Source organism: Oncorhynchus mykiss, chromosome 6, assembly GCF_013265735.2.
Source record: "Oncorhynchus mykiss isolate Arlee chromosome 6, USDA_OmykA_1.1, whole genome shotgun sequence".
Classification (NCBI taxonomy): Eukaryota; Metazoa; Chordata; class Actinopteri; order Salmoniformes; family Salmonidae; genus Oncorhynchus; species Oncorhynchus mykiss.
Window position 1 is genome coordinate 92,931,564 of NC_048570.1, and position 17,955 is coordinate 92,949,518.

Sequence of the window (17,955 nt, forward strand, 5' to 3'; positions counted from 1 at the left end):
ATTCTATATGATGATACTATTCTATATGATGATACTATTCTATATGATAATACCAAGCTATATGATGATACTAGGCTATATGATGATACCAGGCTATATGATGATACTAGGATATATGATGATACTAGGCTATATGATGATACTATTCTATATGATGATACTAGGATATATGATAATACCAAGCTATATGATGATACTAGGCTATATGATAATACCAGGCATTATATGATACCAGGCTATATGATGATACCAGGCTATATGATGATACTATTCTATATGATGATACCAGGCTATATGATGATACTATTCTATATGATTATACTATTCTATATGATAATACCAGACTATATGATGAAACCAGACTATATGATGATACCAGGCTATATGATGATACCAGGCTATATGATGATATTATTCTATGTGATGATACTTGGCCATGGTGATACATATGTTTAAAATGTGTGTTGTATGTGTATTTCTGTGTGTGTGTGTGTGTGTGTGTGTGTGTGTGTGTGTGTGTGTGTGTGTGTGTGTGTGTGTGTGTGTGTGTGTGTGTGTGTGTGTGTGTGTGTGTGTGTGTGTGTGTGTGTGTGTGTGTGTGTGTTGTGTACAGAGTGTGACCCAGAGCGCTGTGAGTCAGACGTCCCAGCCTGTAGAGAGGACCAGACCCTCATCGCCACCAGGGCTGATGGCAGCTGCTGCCTGGCACACATCTGTAGTGAGTCAACCACAACAATATAACCACAATGCAACCATGACAGACCTGCATCATCCCACACCACAACCACAACCATGACCAAAATATAACCACAACGCAACCACACCACAACCATGACCACAATATAACCACAACCATGACCACAATATAACCACAACCATGACCACAATATAACCACAACCATGACCACAATATAACCACAACCATGACCACAATATAACCACAACCATGACCACAATATAACCACAACCATGACCACAATATAACCACAACCATGACCACAATATAACTACAACACAACCATGACCACAATATAACTACAACACAACCATGACAGACCAGCATCATCCCACAACATAACCACAACCATGACCACAATATAACCACAACCATGACCACAATATAACCACACCACAACCACAACCACAATATAACCACAACGCAACCACACCACAACCACAACCATGACCACAATATAACCACACCACACCACAACCACAATATAACCACAACCACAACACAACCATGACCACAACATAATGACAATGCAACCACAACCATGACAGACCAGCATCATCCCACAAACATAACCAGAATATAATTCTTTGTCATGCCATTATACACATTGTTGAAGTTATGTGTTTTGCTGTCAAACTGTGGTGTCTCCTTTCTCCAGTGTGTTGATGTGTCTCCTTTCTCCAGTGTGTTGATGTGTCTCCTTTCTCCAGTGTGTTGATGTGTCTCCTTTCTCCAGTGTGTTGATGTGTCTCCTTTCTCCAGTGTGTTGATGTGTCTCCTTTCTCCAGTGTGTTGATGTGTCTCCTTTCTCCAGTGTGTTGATGTGTCTCCTTTCTCCAGTGTGTTGATGTGTCTCCTTTCTCCAGTGTGTTGATGTGTCTCCTTTCTCCAATGTTGTTGATGTGTCTCCTTTCTCCAGTGTGTTGATGTGTCTCCTTTCTCCAGTGTGTTGATGTGTCTCCTTTCTCCAATGTTGTTGATGTGTCTCCTTTCTCCAGTGTGTTGATGTGTCTCCTTTATCCAGTGTGTTGATGTGCCTCCTTTCTCCAGTGTGTTGATGTGTCTCCTTTCTCCAGTGTGTTGATGTGTCTCCTTTCTCCAGTGTGTTGATGTGTCTCCTTTCTCCAGTGTGTTGATGTGTCTCCTTTCTCCAGTGTGTTGATGTGTCTCCTCTCTCCAGTGTGTTGATGTGTCTCCTCTCTCCAGTGTGTTGATGTGTCTCCTTTCTCCAGTGTGTTGATGTGTCTCCTTTCTCCAGTGTGTTGATGTGTCTCCTTTCTCCAGTGTTGTTGATGTGTCTCCTTTCTCCAGTGTGTTGATGTGTCTCCTTTCTCCAGTGTGTTGATGTGTCTCCTTTCTCCAGTGTGTTGATGTGTCTCCTTTCTCCAGTGTGTTGATGTGTCTCCTTTCTCCAGTGTGTTGATGTGTCTCCTTTCTCCAGTGTGTTGATGTGTCTCCTTTCTCCAGTGTGTTGATGTGTCTCCTCTCTCCAGTGTGTTGATGTGTCTCCTCTCTCCATTGTGTTGATGTGTCTCCTCTCTCCAGTGTGTTGATGTGTCTCCTTTCTCCAGTGTGTTGATGTGTCTCCTTTCTCCAGTCTGTTGATGTGTCTCCTCTCTCCAGTGTGTTGATGTGTCTCCTCTCTCCAGTGTGTTGATGTGTCTCCTTTCTCCAGTGTGTTGATGTGTCTCTTTCTCCAGTGTGTTGATGTGTCCTCTCTCCAGTGTGTTGATGTGTCTCCTTTCTCCAGTGATGTGTCTCCTTTCTCCAGTGTGTGGATGTGTCTCCTTTCTCCAGTGTGTTGATGTGTCTCCTTTCTCCAGTGTGTTGATTCGTCTCCTTTCTCCAGTGTGTTGATGTGTCTCCTTTCTCCAGTGTGATGATGTGTCTCCTTTCTCCAGTGTGTTGATGTGTCTCCTTTCTCCAGTGTGTTGATGTGTCTCCTTTCTCCAGTGTGTTGATGTGTCTCCTTTCTCCAGTGTGTTGATGTGTCTCCTTTCTCCAGTGTGTTGATGTGTCTCCTCTCTCCAGTGTGTGGTTCCTGTTTGGAGGTGGTTCCAAACTGCCAGGATGGAGAGGTGTTGACGGTGGACGCCAACAGTACAGACCTCTGCTGTCCTGTCTACCACTGTGGTGAGTACAACACACACACACACACACACACACACACACACACACACACACACACACACACACACACACACACACACACACACACACACACACACACACGCACACTCACAGTGTCTCTGATTCCTGTGTGTGTGTGTGCAGTGTGTGAGCCGTACCGGTGTGCTGAGTTGTCATGTCCCTTGGGGATGTCTGCTGTCACCGTGTCCCCTCCAGACCACTGCTGTCCCCTGCACACCTGCGGTAAAGTAGCTTCTTACACCATCACGTAATGATGGGGGAACGTGTGTCCTCCTCCATCACGTAGCAACCTGTTAGCCTCCAGTTTAATCAGTCTAACTCTCATGTAGTTTATTCAACCCCCCCCACCCAAAAACCACAAATTGAAAATGTTATTTTTTTGTTTCCCTATGTTTTTCCAGAATGTGCGTGTGACAAACTGTCGAAGCCAAAATGTGTTCTGGTAGGTTTCTGTATGATTCCACATGATAATGGATGTGCTCGTGTTATCTCTGTAATGGATGTGTTCATGTTATCTCTGTAGTGGATGTGATCATTTTATCTCTGTAGTGGATGTGTCCCTGTAATGGATGTGTTCGTGTTATCTCTGTAGTGGACGTGTTCGTGTTATCTCTGTAGTGGATGTGCTCGTGTTATCTCTGTAAAGGATGTAATGGATGTGATCATGTTATCTCTGTAGTGGATGTGTTCTTGTTATCTCTGTAGTGGATGTGTTCTTGTTATCTCTGTAGTGGATGTGTTCGTGTTATCTCTGTAGTGGATGTGTTCGTGTTATCTCTGTAGTGGATGTGTTCGTGTTATCTCTGTAATGGATGTGTTCGTGTTATCCCTGTAGTGGATGTGTTCGTGTTATCTCTGTACTGGATGTGTTCGTGTTATCCCTGTAGTGGATGTGTCTCTGTAGTGGATGTGTTCGTGTTATCTCTGTAGTGGATGTGTCTCTGTAATGGATGTGTTCGTGTTATCTCTGTAGTGGATGTGTTCGTGTTATCTCTGTAGTGGATGTGTTCGTGTTATCTCTGTAGTGGATGTGTTCGTGTTATCTCTGTAATGGATGTGTTCGTGTTATCTCTGTAGTGGATGTGTTCGTGTTATCTCTGTAATGGATGTGTTCGTGTTATCTCTGTACTGGATGTGTTCGTGTTATCCCTGTAGTGGATGTGTCTCTGTAGTGGATGTGTTCGTGTTATCTCTGTAGTGGATGTGTCTCTGTAATGGATGTGTTCGTGTTATCCCTGTAGTGGATGTGTCTCTGTAGTGGATGTGTCTCTGTAGTGGATGTGTTCGTGTTATCTCTGTAGTGGATGTGTTCGTGTTATCTCTGTAATGGATGTGTTCGTGTTATCTCTGTAGTGGATGTGTTCGTGTTATCTCTGTAGTGGATGTGTTCGTGTTATCTCTGTAATGGATGTGTTCGTGTTATCCCTGTAGTGGATGTGTTCGTGTTATCTCTGTACTGGATGTGTTCGTGTTATCCCTGTAGTGGATGTGTCTCTGTAGTGGATGTGTTCGTGTTATCTCTGTAGTGGATGTGTCTCTGTAATGGATGTGTTCGTGTTATCCCTGTAGTGGATGTGTCTCTGTAATGGATGTGTTCGTGTTATCTCTGTAGTGGATGTGTCTCTGTAGTGGATGTGTTCGTGTTATCTCTGTAATGGATGTGTTCGTGTTATCTCTGTAGTGGATGTGTCTCTGTAGTGGATGTGTTCGTGTTATCTCTGTAATGGATGTGTTCGTGTTATCTCTGTAATGGATGTGTTCGTGTTATCTCTGTAGTGGATGTGTTCGTGTTATCTCTGTAATGGATGTGCTCGTGTTATCTCTGTAATGGATGTGTCCCTGTAATGGATGTGTTTGTGTTATCTCTGTAATAGATGTGTTCGTGTTATCTCTGTAATGGATGTGTCCCTGTAATGGATGTGTGCGTGTTATCTCTGTAGTGGATGTGTTCGTGTTATCTCTGTAGTGGATGTGTCCCTGTAATGGATGTGTTCGTGTTATCTCTGTAGTGGATGTGTTCGTGTTATCTCTGTAGAGGATGTGTTTGTGTTATCTCTGTAGTGGATGTGTTCGTGTTTTCTCTGTAATGGATGTGTCCCTGTAATGGATGTGGACGTGTTATCCCAGTGTTTGTTAGTGCTGTATAGCTGTGCTGTTCGCTGGCTGACGTGTTGTCTTCTGAATAGGGAGAGACCATGCAGGTGGACAGGGCTTTCCTAGCAGACCCAACTAACCAGTGTTCCTGTAAGAGATTTAACTGTGGTAAGTGCTCGGGTATCATTAGACAGTAACAAACCTTTTCCATTATACAATCATTTCATATTTCATATTATATATATATATTATCATGTACAGTACATTTTCAGTTAATGTGTGTTCATGTGTTCATGCGTGTCTGTGCCTGTGTTTGTCTGTACCCCTCTTACAGTGCGTGAGGCGGTGTGTGTGGACGGGGAGCGGGGTGTTATGCATCCGGGACAGACCCTCGTGGATCACAGTCAGGAGGGGGTGTGTCTCACCACCCAGTGTAGCCACAGTCTGGATCCCACCACGGGCTTCCACCTCCTCCGCACCGACACCACCAACTGCTCTGCTCAGTGCCAACCGGTTAGTCAGTTAGCCTCAGGATGTTAATGTCTGATACCTCAACTGCTACAAATGCTACTATTGCTGTCCCTATTCAGCAGTAGCCTACTGCTAGCGTCTGATACATCAACTGCTACAAATGCTACTATTGCTGTCCCTATTCAGTACTCCTAGCCTACTGCTAGTGTCTGATATCTCAACCGCTACAAATGCTACTACCGCTGTCTCTATTCAGTACTACTAGCCTACTGCTAGTGTCTGATATCTCTACCGCTACAAATGCTACTATTGCTGTCCCTATTCAGCAGTAGCCTAATGCTAATGTCTGATATCTCAACCGCTACAAATGCTACTATTGCTGTCCCTATTCAGCAGTAGCCTAATGCTAATGTCTGATATCTCAACCGCTACAAATGCTACTACTGCTGTCCCTATTCAGCAGTAGCGTACTGCTAGTATTGTTAATACAGGTACTGTTACTCTTACTACAGTATATATGAATATATCAACTCAGGAAAAAAATAAACATCCTTTTTTCAGGACCCTGTCTTTCAAACATAATTCGTAAAAATCCAAATAACTTCACAGATCTTCATTGTAAAGGGTTTAAACACCGTTTCCCCTGGTTGTTCAATGAACCATAAACAATGAATGAACATGCACCTGTGGAACGGTCGTTAAGACACTAACAGCTTACAGACGGTAGGCAATTAAGGTTTTAGTTATGAAAACTTAGGACACTAAAGAGGCCTTTCTACTGACTCTGAAAAACACCAAAAGAAAGATGCCCTGGGTTCCTGCTCATCTGCGTGAACGTGTCTTAGGTATGCTGTAAGGAGGCATGAGGACTGCAGATGTGGCCATAAATTGCAATGTTGTACTGTGAGACGCCTACAACAGCACTACAGGGAGACAGGACGGACAACTGATCATCCTCACAGTGGCAGACCACGTGTAACAACACCTGCACAGGATCGGTACATCCGAACATCACACCTGCGGGACAGGTACAGGATGGCAACAACAACTGCCCAAGTTACACCAGGAATGCACAATCCCTCCATCAGTGCTCAGACTGTCCGCAATAGGCTGAGAGAGGCTGGACTGAGGGCTTGTGGGCCTTTTGTAAGGCAGGTCTTCACCAGACATCACCGGCAGCAAAGTCGCCTATGGGCACAAACCCAATGTCGTTGGACCAGACAGGACTGGCAAAAAGTGCTCTTCACTAACGAGTCGCGGTTTTGTCTCACCAGGGGTGATGGTCGGACTCGCATTTATCGTCGACGGAATGAGCGTTACACCGAGGCCTGTACTCTGGAGTGGAATCGATTTGGAGGTGGAGGGTCCGTCATGGTCTGGGGCGGTGGGTCACAGCATCATCGGACTGAGCTTGTTGTCATTGCAGGCAATCTCAACGCTGTGGGTTACAGGGAACCCATCATCCTCCCTCATGTGGTACCCTTCCTGCAGGCTCACCCTGACATGACCCTCAAGCATGACAATGCCACCAGCCATACTGCTTATTCTGTGCGTGATTTCCTGCAAGACAAGAATGTCAGTGTTCTGCCATGGCTAGCGAAGAGCCCGGATCTCAATTGAGCACATCTGGGACCTGTTGGATTGGAGGTTGAGGGCTAGGGCCATTCCCTCCAGAAATGTCCGGGAACTTGCAGGTGTCTTGGTGGAAGAGCGAGCAAGAACTGGCAAATCTGATGCAGTTCATGAGGAGGAGATGCACTGCAGTACTTAATGCAGCTGGTGGCCACACCAGATACTGACTGTTACTTTAGATTTTGACCCCCCCTTTGTTCAGGGACATATTATTCTATTTATGTTAGTCACATGTCTGTGGAACTTGTTCAGTTTATGTCTCAGTTGTTGAATCTTGTTATGTTCATACAAATATTTACATATGCTAAGTTTGCTGAAAATAAATGCAGTTGACAGTGAGAGGATGTTTTTTTTGGTTGCTGAGTTTATATATATATATATTTACACACACATATATATATATACAGTGGGGAGAACATGTATTTGATACACTGCCGATTTTGCAGGTTTTCCTACTTACAAAGCATGTAGAGGTCTGTAATTTTTATCAAAGGTACACTTCAACTGTGAGAGACGGAATCTAAAAAAAAAATCATATACTGTATGATGTATAATACAGGTACTATTACTACCATAGATATGAATATATTCATAAAATACAGGTACTATAACTATTACTACAGTACATATGAATATATATATATATATATAAAATACAGGTACTATAATTATTACTACAGTACATATGAATATATATATATATATATAAAATACAGGTACTATAACTATTACTACAGTAGATATGAATATATTCATAAAATACAGGTACTATAACTATTACTACAGTAGATATGAATATATATATATATATAAAATACAGGTACTATAACTATTACTACAGTAGATATGAATATATATATATATATAAAATACAGGTACTATAATTATTACTACAGTAGATATGAATATATATATATATATAAAATACAGGTACTATAATTATTACTACAGTACATATGAATATATATATATATATATAAAATACAGGTACTATAATTATTACTACAGTACATATGAATATATATATATATATAAAATACAGATACTATAATTATTACTACAGTAGATATGAATATATTCATAAAATACAGATACTATAATTATTACTACAGTAGATATGAATATATATATATATATAAAATACAGGTACTATAATTATTACTACAGTACATATGAATATATATATATATATAAAATACAGGTACTATAATTATTACTACAGTACATATGAATATATATATATATATAAAATACAGGTACTATAATTATTACTACAGTACATATGAATATATATATATATATATAAAATACAGATACTATAATTATTACTACAGTAGATATGAATATATTCATAAAATACAGGTACTATAATTATTACTACAGTAGATATGAATAAATACATAAAATACAGGTACTATAACTATTACTACAGTATATATGAATATATATATAAAATACAGGTACTATAACTATTACTACAGTAGATATGAATAAATACATAGAATACAGGTACTATAACTATTACTACAGTAGATATGAATAAATACATAAAATACAGGTACTATAACTATTACTACAGTAGATATGAATAAATACATAAAATACAGGTACTATAACTATTACTACAGTAGATATGAATATATTCATAAAATACAGATACTATAATTATTACTACAGTACATATGAATATATATATATATATAAAATACAGGTACTATAATTATTACTACAGTACATATGAATATATATATATATATAAAATACAGGTACTATAATTATTACTACAGTACATATGAATATATATATATATATAAAATACAGATACTATAATTATTACTACAGTACATATGAATATATATATATATATAAAATACAGGTACTATAATTATTACTACAGTACATATGAATATATATATATATATAAAATACAGGTACTATAATTATTACTACAGTACATATGAATATATATATATATATATAAAATACAGGTACTATAATTATTACTACAGTACATATGAATATATATATATATATAAAATACAGATACTATAATTATTACTACAGTACATATGAATATATATATATATATAAAATACAGGTACTATAATTATTACTACAGTACATATGAATATATATATATATATAAAATACAGGTACTATAATTATTACTACAGTACATATGAATATATATATATATAAAATACAGGTACTATAACTATTACTACAGTATATATGAATGTATATGTTACCGTAGGCCTGTACTATCTTTTAGAACCAGATATACATCCCTCCCAAAGACCAGATGATGTGCTGTGGTGTCTGCAGGAACATCTCCTGTCTCTACCACAATGACAACGGTACTACACTCCTCTACAAGGTACAGTACAGAAAAGGTTCACCCTCTGGACAGGCCAGGTACCCCCAGGTTATCTAATCAGTCCTGGTACTACCCTCTGGACAGGCCAGGTACCCCCAGGTTATCTAATCAGTCCTGATACTACCCTCTGATAGGCCAGGTACCCCCAGGTTATCTAATCAGTCCTGGTACTACCCTCTGATGGGCCAGGTACCCCCAGGTTATCTAATCAGTCCTGGTACTACCCTCTGGACAGGCCAGGTACCCCCAGGTTATCTAATCAGTCCTGATACTACCCTCTGATAGGCCAGGTACCCCCAGGTTATCTAATCAGTCCTGGTACTACCCTCTGATAGGCCAGGTACCCCCAGTTTATCTAATCCTGGTACTACCCTCTGATAGGCCAGGTCCCCCCAGGTTATCTAATCCTGGTACTACCCTCCGATAGGCCAGGTCCCCTCAGGTTAACAACACTGCAGGTCATCAAGGTAAAGTAATATTGTATTGATCTGGATAATTGTATTGATGTTTCAGCCTGGGAAGTCGTGGGTGTCAGACTGTATGAAGTATGATTGTACCGACACACTGTCAGGCCCGACCCTGGTCTCCTACTCATTCAGCTGTCCACCTTTCAACCAGACAGAGTGTATGAAGGTATGGTTAACACACACACACACACACACACACACACACACACACACACACACACACACACACACACACACACACACACACACACACACACACACACACACACACACAGACACAGACACACACACACACACGCTTTGGTCAGTCTTTGTAACACTACTACCTCTCTATGAGGTTATTTTAGTTGACCTTTAACCCCTGAGATGTGACTGTTGTCTCCACTCTAGATTGGTGGAACCATTGTAAGTTACATGGATGGATGCTGCAAGACATGTGAGTAAAGAGAAAGACTACCTGTCCAGCTATGGTTTCTGTAGCTTCCTGTACGCCCATATTTAGTATTTTCCTGTATGCCCATATTTAGCCTCTCCCTCTATGCCCATGTTTAGTCTCTCCCTTTATGCCCATATTAAGTCTCTTCCTGTATGCCCATGTTTAGTCTCTCCCTGTATGCCCATATTAAGTCTCTTCCTTTATGCCCATGTTTAGTCTCTTCCTGTATGCCCATGTTTAGTCTCTCCCTGTATGCCCATGTTTAGTCTCTTCCTGAATGCCCATGTTTAGTCTCTCCCTGTATGCCCATGTTTAGTCTCTTCCTGTATGCCCATATTAAGTCTCTCCCTGTATGCCCATATTTAGTCTCTTCCTGTATGCCCATATTAAGTCTCTCCCTGTATGCCCATATTTAGTCTCTCCCTGTATGCCCATGTTTAGTCTCTTCCTGTATGCCCATGTTTAGTCTCTTCCTGTATGCCCATGTTTAGTCTCTTCCTGTATGCCCATATTTAGTCTCTTCCTGTATGCCCATATTTAGTCTCTTCCTGTATGCCCATATTTAGTCTCTTCCTGTATGCCCATGTTTAGTCTCTCCCCACCTGCTTCTACTGAAGTTAATCTGTGCTACCTGTTTGTCGGATAACGTGTGTTTCCCAGTATATGTTTGTCCTCCAGTTTATGACCTCACCACTTCAATCAGACATTTTCACACTCTGCTTATGCTTCAAATATTTAGTTTCCCCCCCATTTGCAGGAAACTACCTACTGTTTTAGGCAATACCCACAGCAATATGATGTTGTGGCTCCTACTATGTCCCCCCCCAAAGGGTCTATTAACAGTAATAGGAATAGATGCTTTTCAGTGAAAATAACCGTCATTCACTTTACAAGCAAAATAATCTAATCTGACATCCATGTTACTATGACTGCCAAAGGCCACACTTGGCGTGTTCAGAGGGACTCAACATCCATACATGAATTGGTTCACACACCAATGACAAATGTAAAACAACAGTTTTAACACCCCCCAATATTGTAAATAGAAATGCTACTACGGTATTTACGGTAACTTCATTGAAAAGCATATAGAACTAGATAGATAGAGTTGGGTTACTTTTCTTCCTTTTTTGTGTTCGTGTGCAATCTGACCATCGTGTACCAATCCCACCAGGTACCGGATATTCTCTCTTCCCCTTCCCTGTTAGTCCCCTGACACCCACAGTTAACACAAACTGTGAACGAGGTACCCGTCACTGATACAGATCTCAATGAGACAACAAGGCTTGCCAGCACCATTGTTGATATCCAACAATGTACTCCCTTTTTTTTTTACAGAAACAATTACAGTACAGGACAAGTCAAAACAGACTCTTAAAAAAAAACGTTTTTTTATTTTGTGTCATTTTTTGTTGTTGTCATCCACTATTTTGTTACCATTTTTCCTCCAATTGTCCTCTGCGGATCACATGACACAGCTAAATCTTTCCCCATTTTGCACTGTTGGGGGCAGTGCATTGTTGATCGCCAACAATGTACTGTTGGTAGTGGCCAAGTAGTCTGCAGTCGTTTAGATGTCTGCATGGTGCCTTGAACTGTAGTAGGGCGTCTTTTAGTACTGCTGAACACGGGTGTTCTGGGGGTTTGTACTGTCGCTAATGTTTTGGCTAATATGGTATAATTTGTATCCATTTATAAAAATTATTGTGTGCTCCTCTTTATGTAATACTTCCCATAGTGGGGCGACAGGGTAGCCTAGTGGTTAGAGCGGTGGACTAGTAACCGGAAGGTTGCAAGTTCAAACCCCCGAGCTGACAAGGTACAAATCTGTCGTTCTGCCCCTTGAACAAGGCAGTTAACCCACTGTTCCTAGGCCGTCATTGAAAACAAGAATTTGTTCTTAACTAGTTAAATAAAGGTAAATCAAATAGTTTCCCCCCATCCTAGTCTTCCTGAAAGATGACGTGCAGTAGCACTGAAATATTTTATGCCATATTATCCAAACAATAACATCACCTGCTAACAAGTACTAGATGCATTCTGGTGAAAGGGTATCTGTTCTGTTTCTGAAACCTACTTTTATTAGAGGTTATAGTGGGCTTTTCACTCTTGCGACAACGGACACATCCGTGTTACTAGGCGATAAATGTTAGATATTATATTAGCTCCATGCATTGTAACAGGGATGTGTCATTTGTCAAGCTTTCTTTTTGTTGTTGTTTTTTGTCATAAACTATTGCAAAAAAAGATATTATGACATACACATAAATGAAAGTCTTAACACCATTAGATTGTCAACATGATGTCTTCTGCTTGAAGTGGTTGAAAGTAGACCCTTGTGAATAGGTACATAGGGTAGTTATGTGTTATTGTCACATAGAATTCTCAGTAACGCATTTTAGTCGATTAACTAGGCAGCTACGTGGGGGAAAGAATTCTGTGATGGAATTACACATTGGTTAATTAACATGTTGTTGTTTTTTTACACTGACGCCCCGCCTACACAGAGGATTAAACCAATAGGCTTACGCATCGCAGACCTCTCATACAATTGATATTCAAGTATGACATATTTCTGGCCTCCCTAAACCATTTCACGTTAAAATCAATATTGCCGTCGTGGGGTATTGTCGCTAACAAAAACCTTGTGTCTTTATGTACCATTTACATTCTGACAGCATGACAACAGTTGTACTGTTTCTGCTTCCTCTGTCTCTCTCTGTTCATGTATTCCTTCATGATTTCTACTTCCTCTGTTTCTCTCTGTTCATGTATTCCTTCATGATTTCTACTTCCTCTGTCTCTCTCTGTTCATGTATTCCTTCATGATTTCTACTCCATCTGTCTCTCTCTGTTCATGTATTCCTTCATGGTTTCTACTCCCTTTGTCTCTCTCTGTTCATGTATTCCTTCATGGTTTCTACTCCCTTTGTCTCTCTCTGTTCATGTGTTCCTTCATGGTTTCTACTCCCTCTGTCTCTCTCTGTTCATGTATTCCTTCGTGGTTTCTACTTTGTTTCTATACGGCCGGCAGATCAGAGTTCTGGTCTAATGGTTATTCTTCAGAACCAGATCCAGACTGATGGGATGTGTGGTCAGAACCAGATCCAGACTGATGGGATGTGTGGTCAGAACCAGATCCAGACTGATGGGATGTGTTGTCAGAACCAGATCCAGACTGATGGGATGTGTGGTCAGAACCAGATTAAGACTGACGGGATGTGTGGTCAGAACCAGATCCAGACTGATGTGATGTGTGGTCAGAACCAGATCCAGACTGACGGGATGTGTGGTCAGAACCAGATCCAGACTTTGTTTCTATACGGCCGGCAGATCAGAGTTCTGGTCTAATGGTTATTCTTCAGAACCAGATCCAGACTGATGGGATGTGTGGTCAGAACCAGATCCAGACTGATGGGATGTGTGGTCAGAACCAGATCCAGACTGATGGGATGTGTTGTCAGAACCAGATCCAGACTGATGGGATGTGTGGTCAGAACCAGATTAAGACTGACGGGATGTGTGGTCAGAACCAGATCCAGACTGATGTGATGTGTGGTCAGAACCAGATCCAGACTGACGGGATGTGTGGTCAGAACCAGATCCAGACTGACGGGATGTGTGGTCAGAATCAGATCCAGACTGATGTGATGTGTGGTCAGAACAAGATCCAGACTGACGGGATCTGTGGTCAGAACCAGATTAAGACTGACAGGATGTGTGGTCAGAACCAGATCCAGACTGATGAGATGTGTGGTCAGAACCAGATTAAGACTGACGGGATGTGTGGTCAGAACCATATTAAGACTGATGTGATGTGTGGTCAGAACCAGATTAAGACTGATGGGATGTGTGGTCAGAACCAGATTAAGACTGATGGGATGTGTGGTCAGAACCAGATCCAGACTGATGGGATGTGTGGTCAGAACCAGATCCAGACTGATGAGATGTGTGGTCAGAACCATATTAAGACTGATGTGATGTGTGGTCAGAACCAGATCCAGACTGACGGAATGTGTGGTCAGAACCATATTAAGACTGATGTGATGTGTGGTCAGAACCAGATCCAGACTGATGGGATGTGTGGTCAGAACCAGATCCAGACTGATGGGATGTGTGGTCAGAACCATATTAAGACTGACGGGATGTGTGGTCAGAACCAGATCCAGACTGACGGGATGTGTGGTCAGAACCATATTAAGACTGATGTGATGTGTGGTCAGAACCAGATCCAGACTGACGGGATGTGTGGTCAAAACCAGATCCAGACTGACAGGATGTGTGGTCAGAACCAGATTGAGACTGACGGAATGTGTGGTCAGAACCATATTAAGACTTATGGGATGTGTGGTCAGAACCAGATCCAGACTGATGGGATGTGTGGTCAGAACCATATTAAGACTGATGTGATGTGTGGTCAGAACCAGATCCAGACTGATGAGATCTTTGGTCAGAACCAGATTAAGACTGACGGGATGTGTGATCAGAACCAGATCCAGACTGATGATATGTGTGGTCAGAACCAGATCCAGACTGATGGGATGTGTGGTCAGAACCATATTAAGACTGACGGGATGTGTGGTCAGAACCAGATCCAGACTGACGGGATGTGTGGTCAGAACCATATTAAGACTGATGTGATGTGTGGTCAGAACCAGATCCAGACTGACGGGATGTGTGGTCAAAACCAGATCCAGACTGACAGGATGTGTGGTCAGAACCAGATTGAGACTGACGGGATGTGTGGTCAGAACCATATTAAGACTGATGTGATGTGTGGTCAGAACCAGATCCAGACTGATGAGATCTTTGGTCAGAACCAGATTAAGACTGACGGGATGTGTGGTCAGAACCATATTAAGACTGATGTGATGTGTGGTCAGAACCAGATCCAGACTGACGGGATGTGTGGTCAAAACCAGATCCAGACTGACAGGATGTGTGGTCAGAACCAGATTGAGACTGACGGGATGTGTGGTCAGAACCATATTAAGACTGATGTGATGTGTGGTCAGAACCAGATCCAGACTGATGAGATCTTTGGTCAGAACCAGATTAAGACTGACGGGATGTGTGATCAGAACCAGATCCAGACTGATGATATGTGTGGTCAGAACCAGATCCAGACTGATGGGATGTGTGGTCAGAACCAGATCCAGACTGATGAGATCTTTGGTCAGAACCAGATTAAGACTGACGGGATGTGTGATCAGAACCAGATCCAGACTGATGGGATGTGTGGTCAGAACCAGATCCAGACTGATGGGATGTGTGGTCAGAACCAGATTAAGACTGATGGGATGTGTGGTCAGAACCAGATCCAGACTGATGAGATGTGTGGTCAGAACCAGATCCAGACTGATGGGATGTGTGGTCAGAACCAGATCCAGACTGATGGGATGTGTGGGCAGAACCATATTAAGACTGATGTGATGTGTGGTCAGAACCATAATAAGACTGATGGGATGTGTGGTCAGAACCAGATCCAGACTGATGGGATGTGTGGTCAGAACCAGATCCAGACTGATGGGATGTGTGATCAGAACCAGATCCAGACTGATGTGATGTGTGGTCAGAACCAGATCCAGACTGATGGGATGTGTGGTCAGAACCAGATCCAGACTGATGGGATGTGTGGTCAGAACCAGATCCAGACTGATGTGATGTGTGGTCATTGTATTTGTGAACCCCGCAGGTAAAGAAGATGGGAAGTCCTGTCAGAAGGTGACAGTAAGGATGACGATACGGAAGAACGACTGTCGCAGTAACAGACCGGTACGTTTGTTTTTTTTGTCTTAATTGATTCTGACCTGGGTATATAAATGTCACATCAAAATGTAGGAATAGCACCACGTCTGGGGAATTTGTTTCTGGATGAGTAGGAGGGTCAAGTCCATCATGGATTATTGTGCCACGATAGTTGAGCAATATCTTCATCACGATAACGGCTTTTATCATGATGTCTTAAAAAAAGAAAACGCAAAAAAAGCTAATCTTTATGTCGCATTAAGGATAATTCATAGCCCATCTTCACCACCTGGATTAAAGAGGTAAGGTCATTTTATATGGCGTGGATCAGCTACAAACTGTCCTTAATGCTATATTTGGCGTAGTCGGCAGGATTAGGATATTCACATTTAGCATTACATCCACCTTGTTACATTTTTTGTTGTTGTTTTTTTTTCCCTCCAGGTCAACATAGTGTCATGTGACGGGAAGTGTCCGTCGGCCAGTATTTACAACTACAACATCAACACGTACGCCAGGTTCTGTAAGTGCTGCCGTGAGATGGGGCTGCAGAGACGCTCCGTGCAGCTCTACTGCAGTGGCAACTCCACGTGGGTCAACTACTCGATACAGGAACCCACCGACTGCTCCTGCCAGTGGTCTTAGTGGCCACAAAGACACACACACATGTATGCACACGTATAAACACGTATGCACACATGACCGTTATTCACTACAGGTGTACACACATTAAGTATATGCACACACACACACGCACAACCACATACACACACACACACAACCACATACATACACACACACACACACACACACACACACACACACACACACACACACACACACACACACACACACACACACACACACACACACACACACACACACACACACACACACACACACACACACACACACACACTGCAGAGACACTACTCTTGTATGTCAGAGGGACAACAGAAGGTTGGGTATAGCAGAGCATGGTTTAGCGGCTTTGGGGGCTTTGGGGCAGTTGAAGGTGGGTAGGGATTTATATGGACACAGCACAGCATCTATACAGGCTGAGAGGAGGAGGAAGCTATGAGTGGCTGTCATCCTACCGAACCAAAAAAGGCCCCGTTACATGTCATGTTGATATGTTGTTGTTGATTTCTCTTTATTTAAATTCTGCATTTCTATCTCTGAGAGTCAGGCTAGATGTCAGATCACGTTGTGTATCCGGAGCTGTCGGGTCAGTTTCGGGTTGGAAATGGTGTATTTCACAGTTTGTTACTCTTCACGTACCTCATATGGGGCGGCAGCTTAGTCTAGTGGTTAGAGCGTTGGACTAGTAACCGGAAGGTTGCAAGCTCAAACCCCCGAGCTGACAAGGTACAAATCTGTTGTTCTGCCCCTGAACAAGGCAGTTAACCCACTGTTCCTAGGCCAGTTAACCCACTGTTCCTAGGCTGTCATTTAAAATAAGAATTTGTTAAATAAAGGTAAAAAATTGGTAGCTCTTTCAGAGGTGTGGTCAAGTCCACAAAAAAGCCACAAGAATTTGAAACATAATTTGAGTGTGTTTTCTTTGACACTAAGAATACACAGCTTTAGTACTGTAGCTATATTCAACTCCAAAGTGTATTGTACTACACATACACTACCGTTCAAAAGTTTGAGGTCACTTAGAAATGTCCTTGTTTTTTAAATAAGAGCATAATTTGTTGTCCATTAAAATAACATCAAATTGATAAGAAATACAGTGTAGAAATTGTTAATGTTGTAAATGACTATTGTAGCTGGAAAAGGCTGATTTTTTTATGGAATATCTACATAGGTGTACAGAGGCCCAATATCAGCAACCATC

The 17,955-nt window shown here is 41.7% G+C and overlaps 1 protein-coding gene across 1 annotated transcript in view; it reads left to right on the forward strand.

Moving 5' to 3' along the window:
• Nucleotides 1–17,472, forward strand: part of LOC110509293 (otogelin-like) — a 113,161-nt gene extending 95,689 nt beyond the window's left edge. The window contains exons 43-53 of the mRNA XM_036981806.1: nt 614–718; nt 2,768–2,869; nt 3,011–3,109; nt 3,289–3,329; nt 5,074–5,149; nt 5,316–5,494; nt 9,357–9,461; nt 9,975–10,094; nt 10,319–10,364; nt 16,060–16,139; nt 16,557–17,472. Of these exons, the coding sequence (XP_036837701.1) occupies nt 614–718; nt 2,768–2,869; nt 3,011–3,109; nt 3,289–3,329; nt 5,074–5,149; nt 5,316–5,494; nt 9,357–9,461; nt 9,975–10,094; nt 10,319–10,364; nt 16,060–16,139; nt 16,557–16,757 (1,154 nt within the window). The 3' untranslated portion in view covers nt 16,758–17,472. The remainder of the gene's footprint in view (nt 1–613; nt 719–2,767; nt 2,870–3,010; nt 3,110–3,288; nt 3,330–5,073; nt 5,150–5,315; nt 5,495–9,356; nt 9,462–9,974; nt 10,095–10,318; nt 10,365–16,059; nt 16,140–16,556) is intronic.
• The last annotated feature ends 483 nt before the right edge of the window (nt 17,473–17,955 follow it).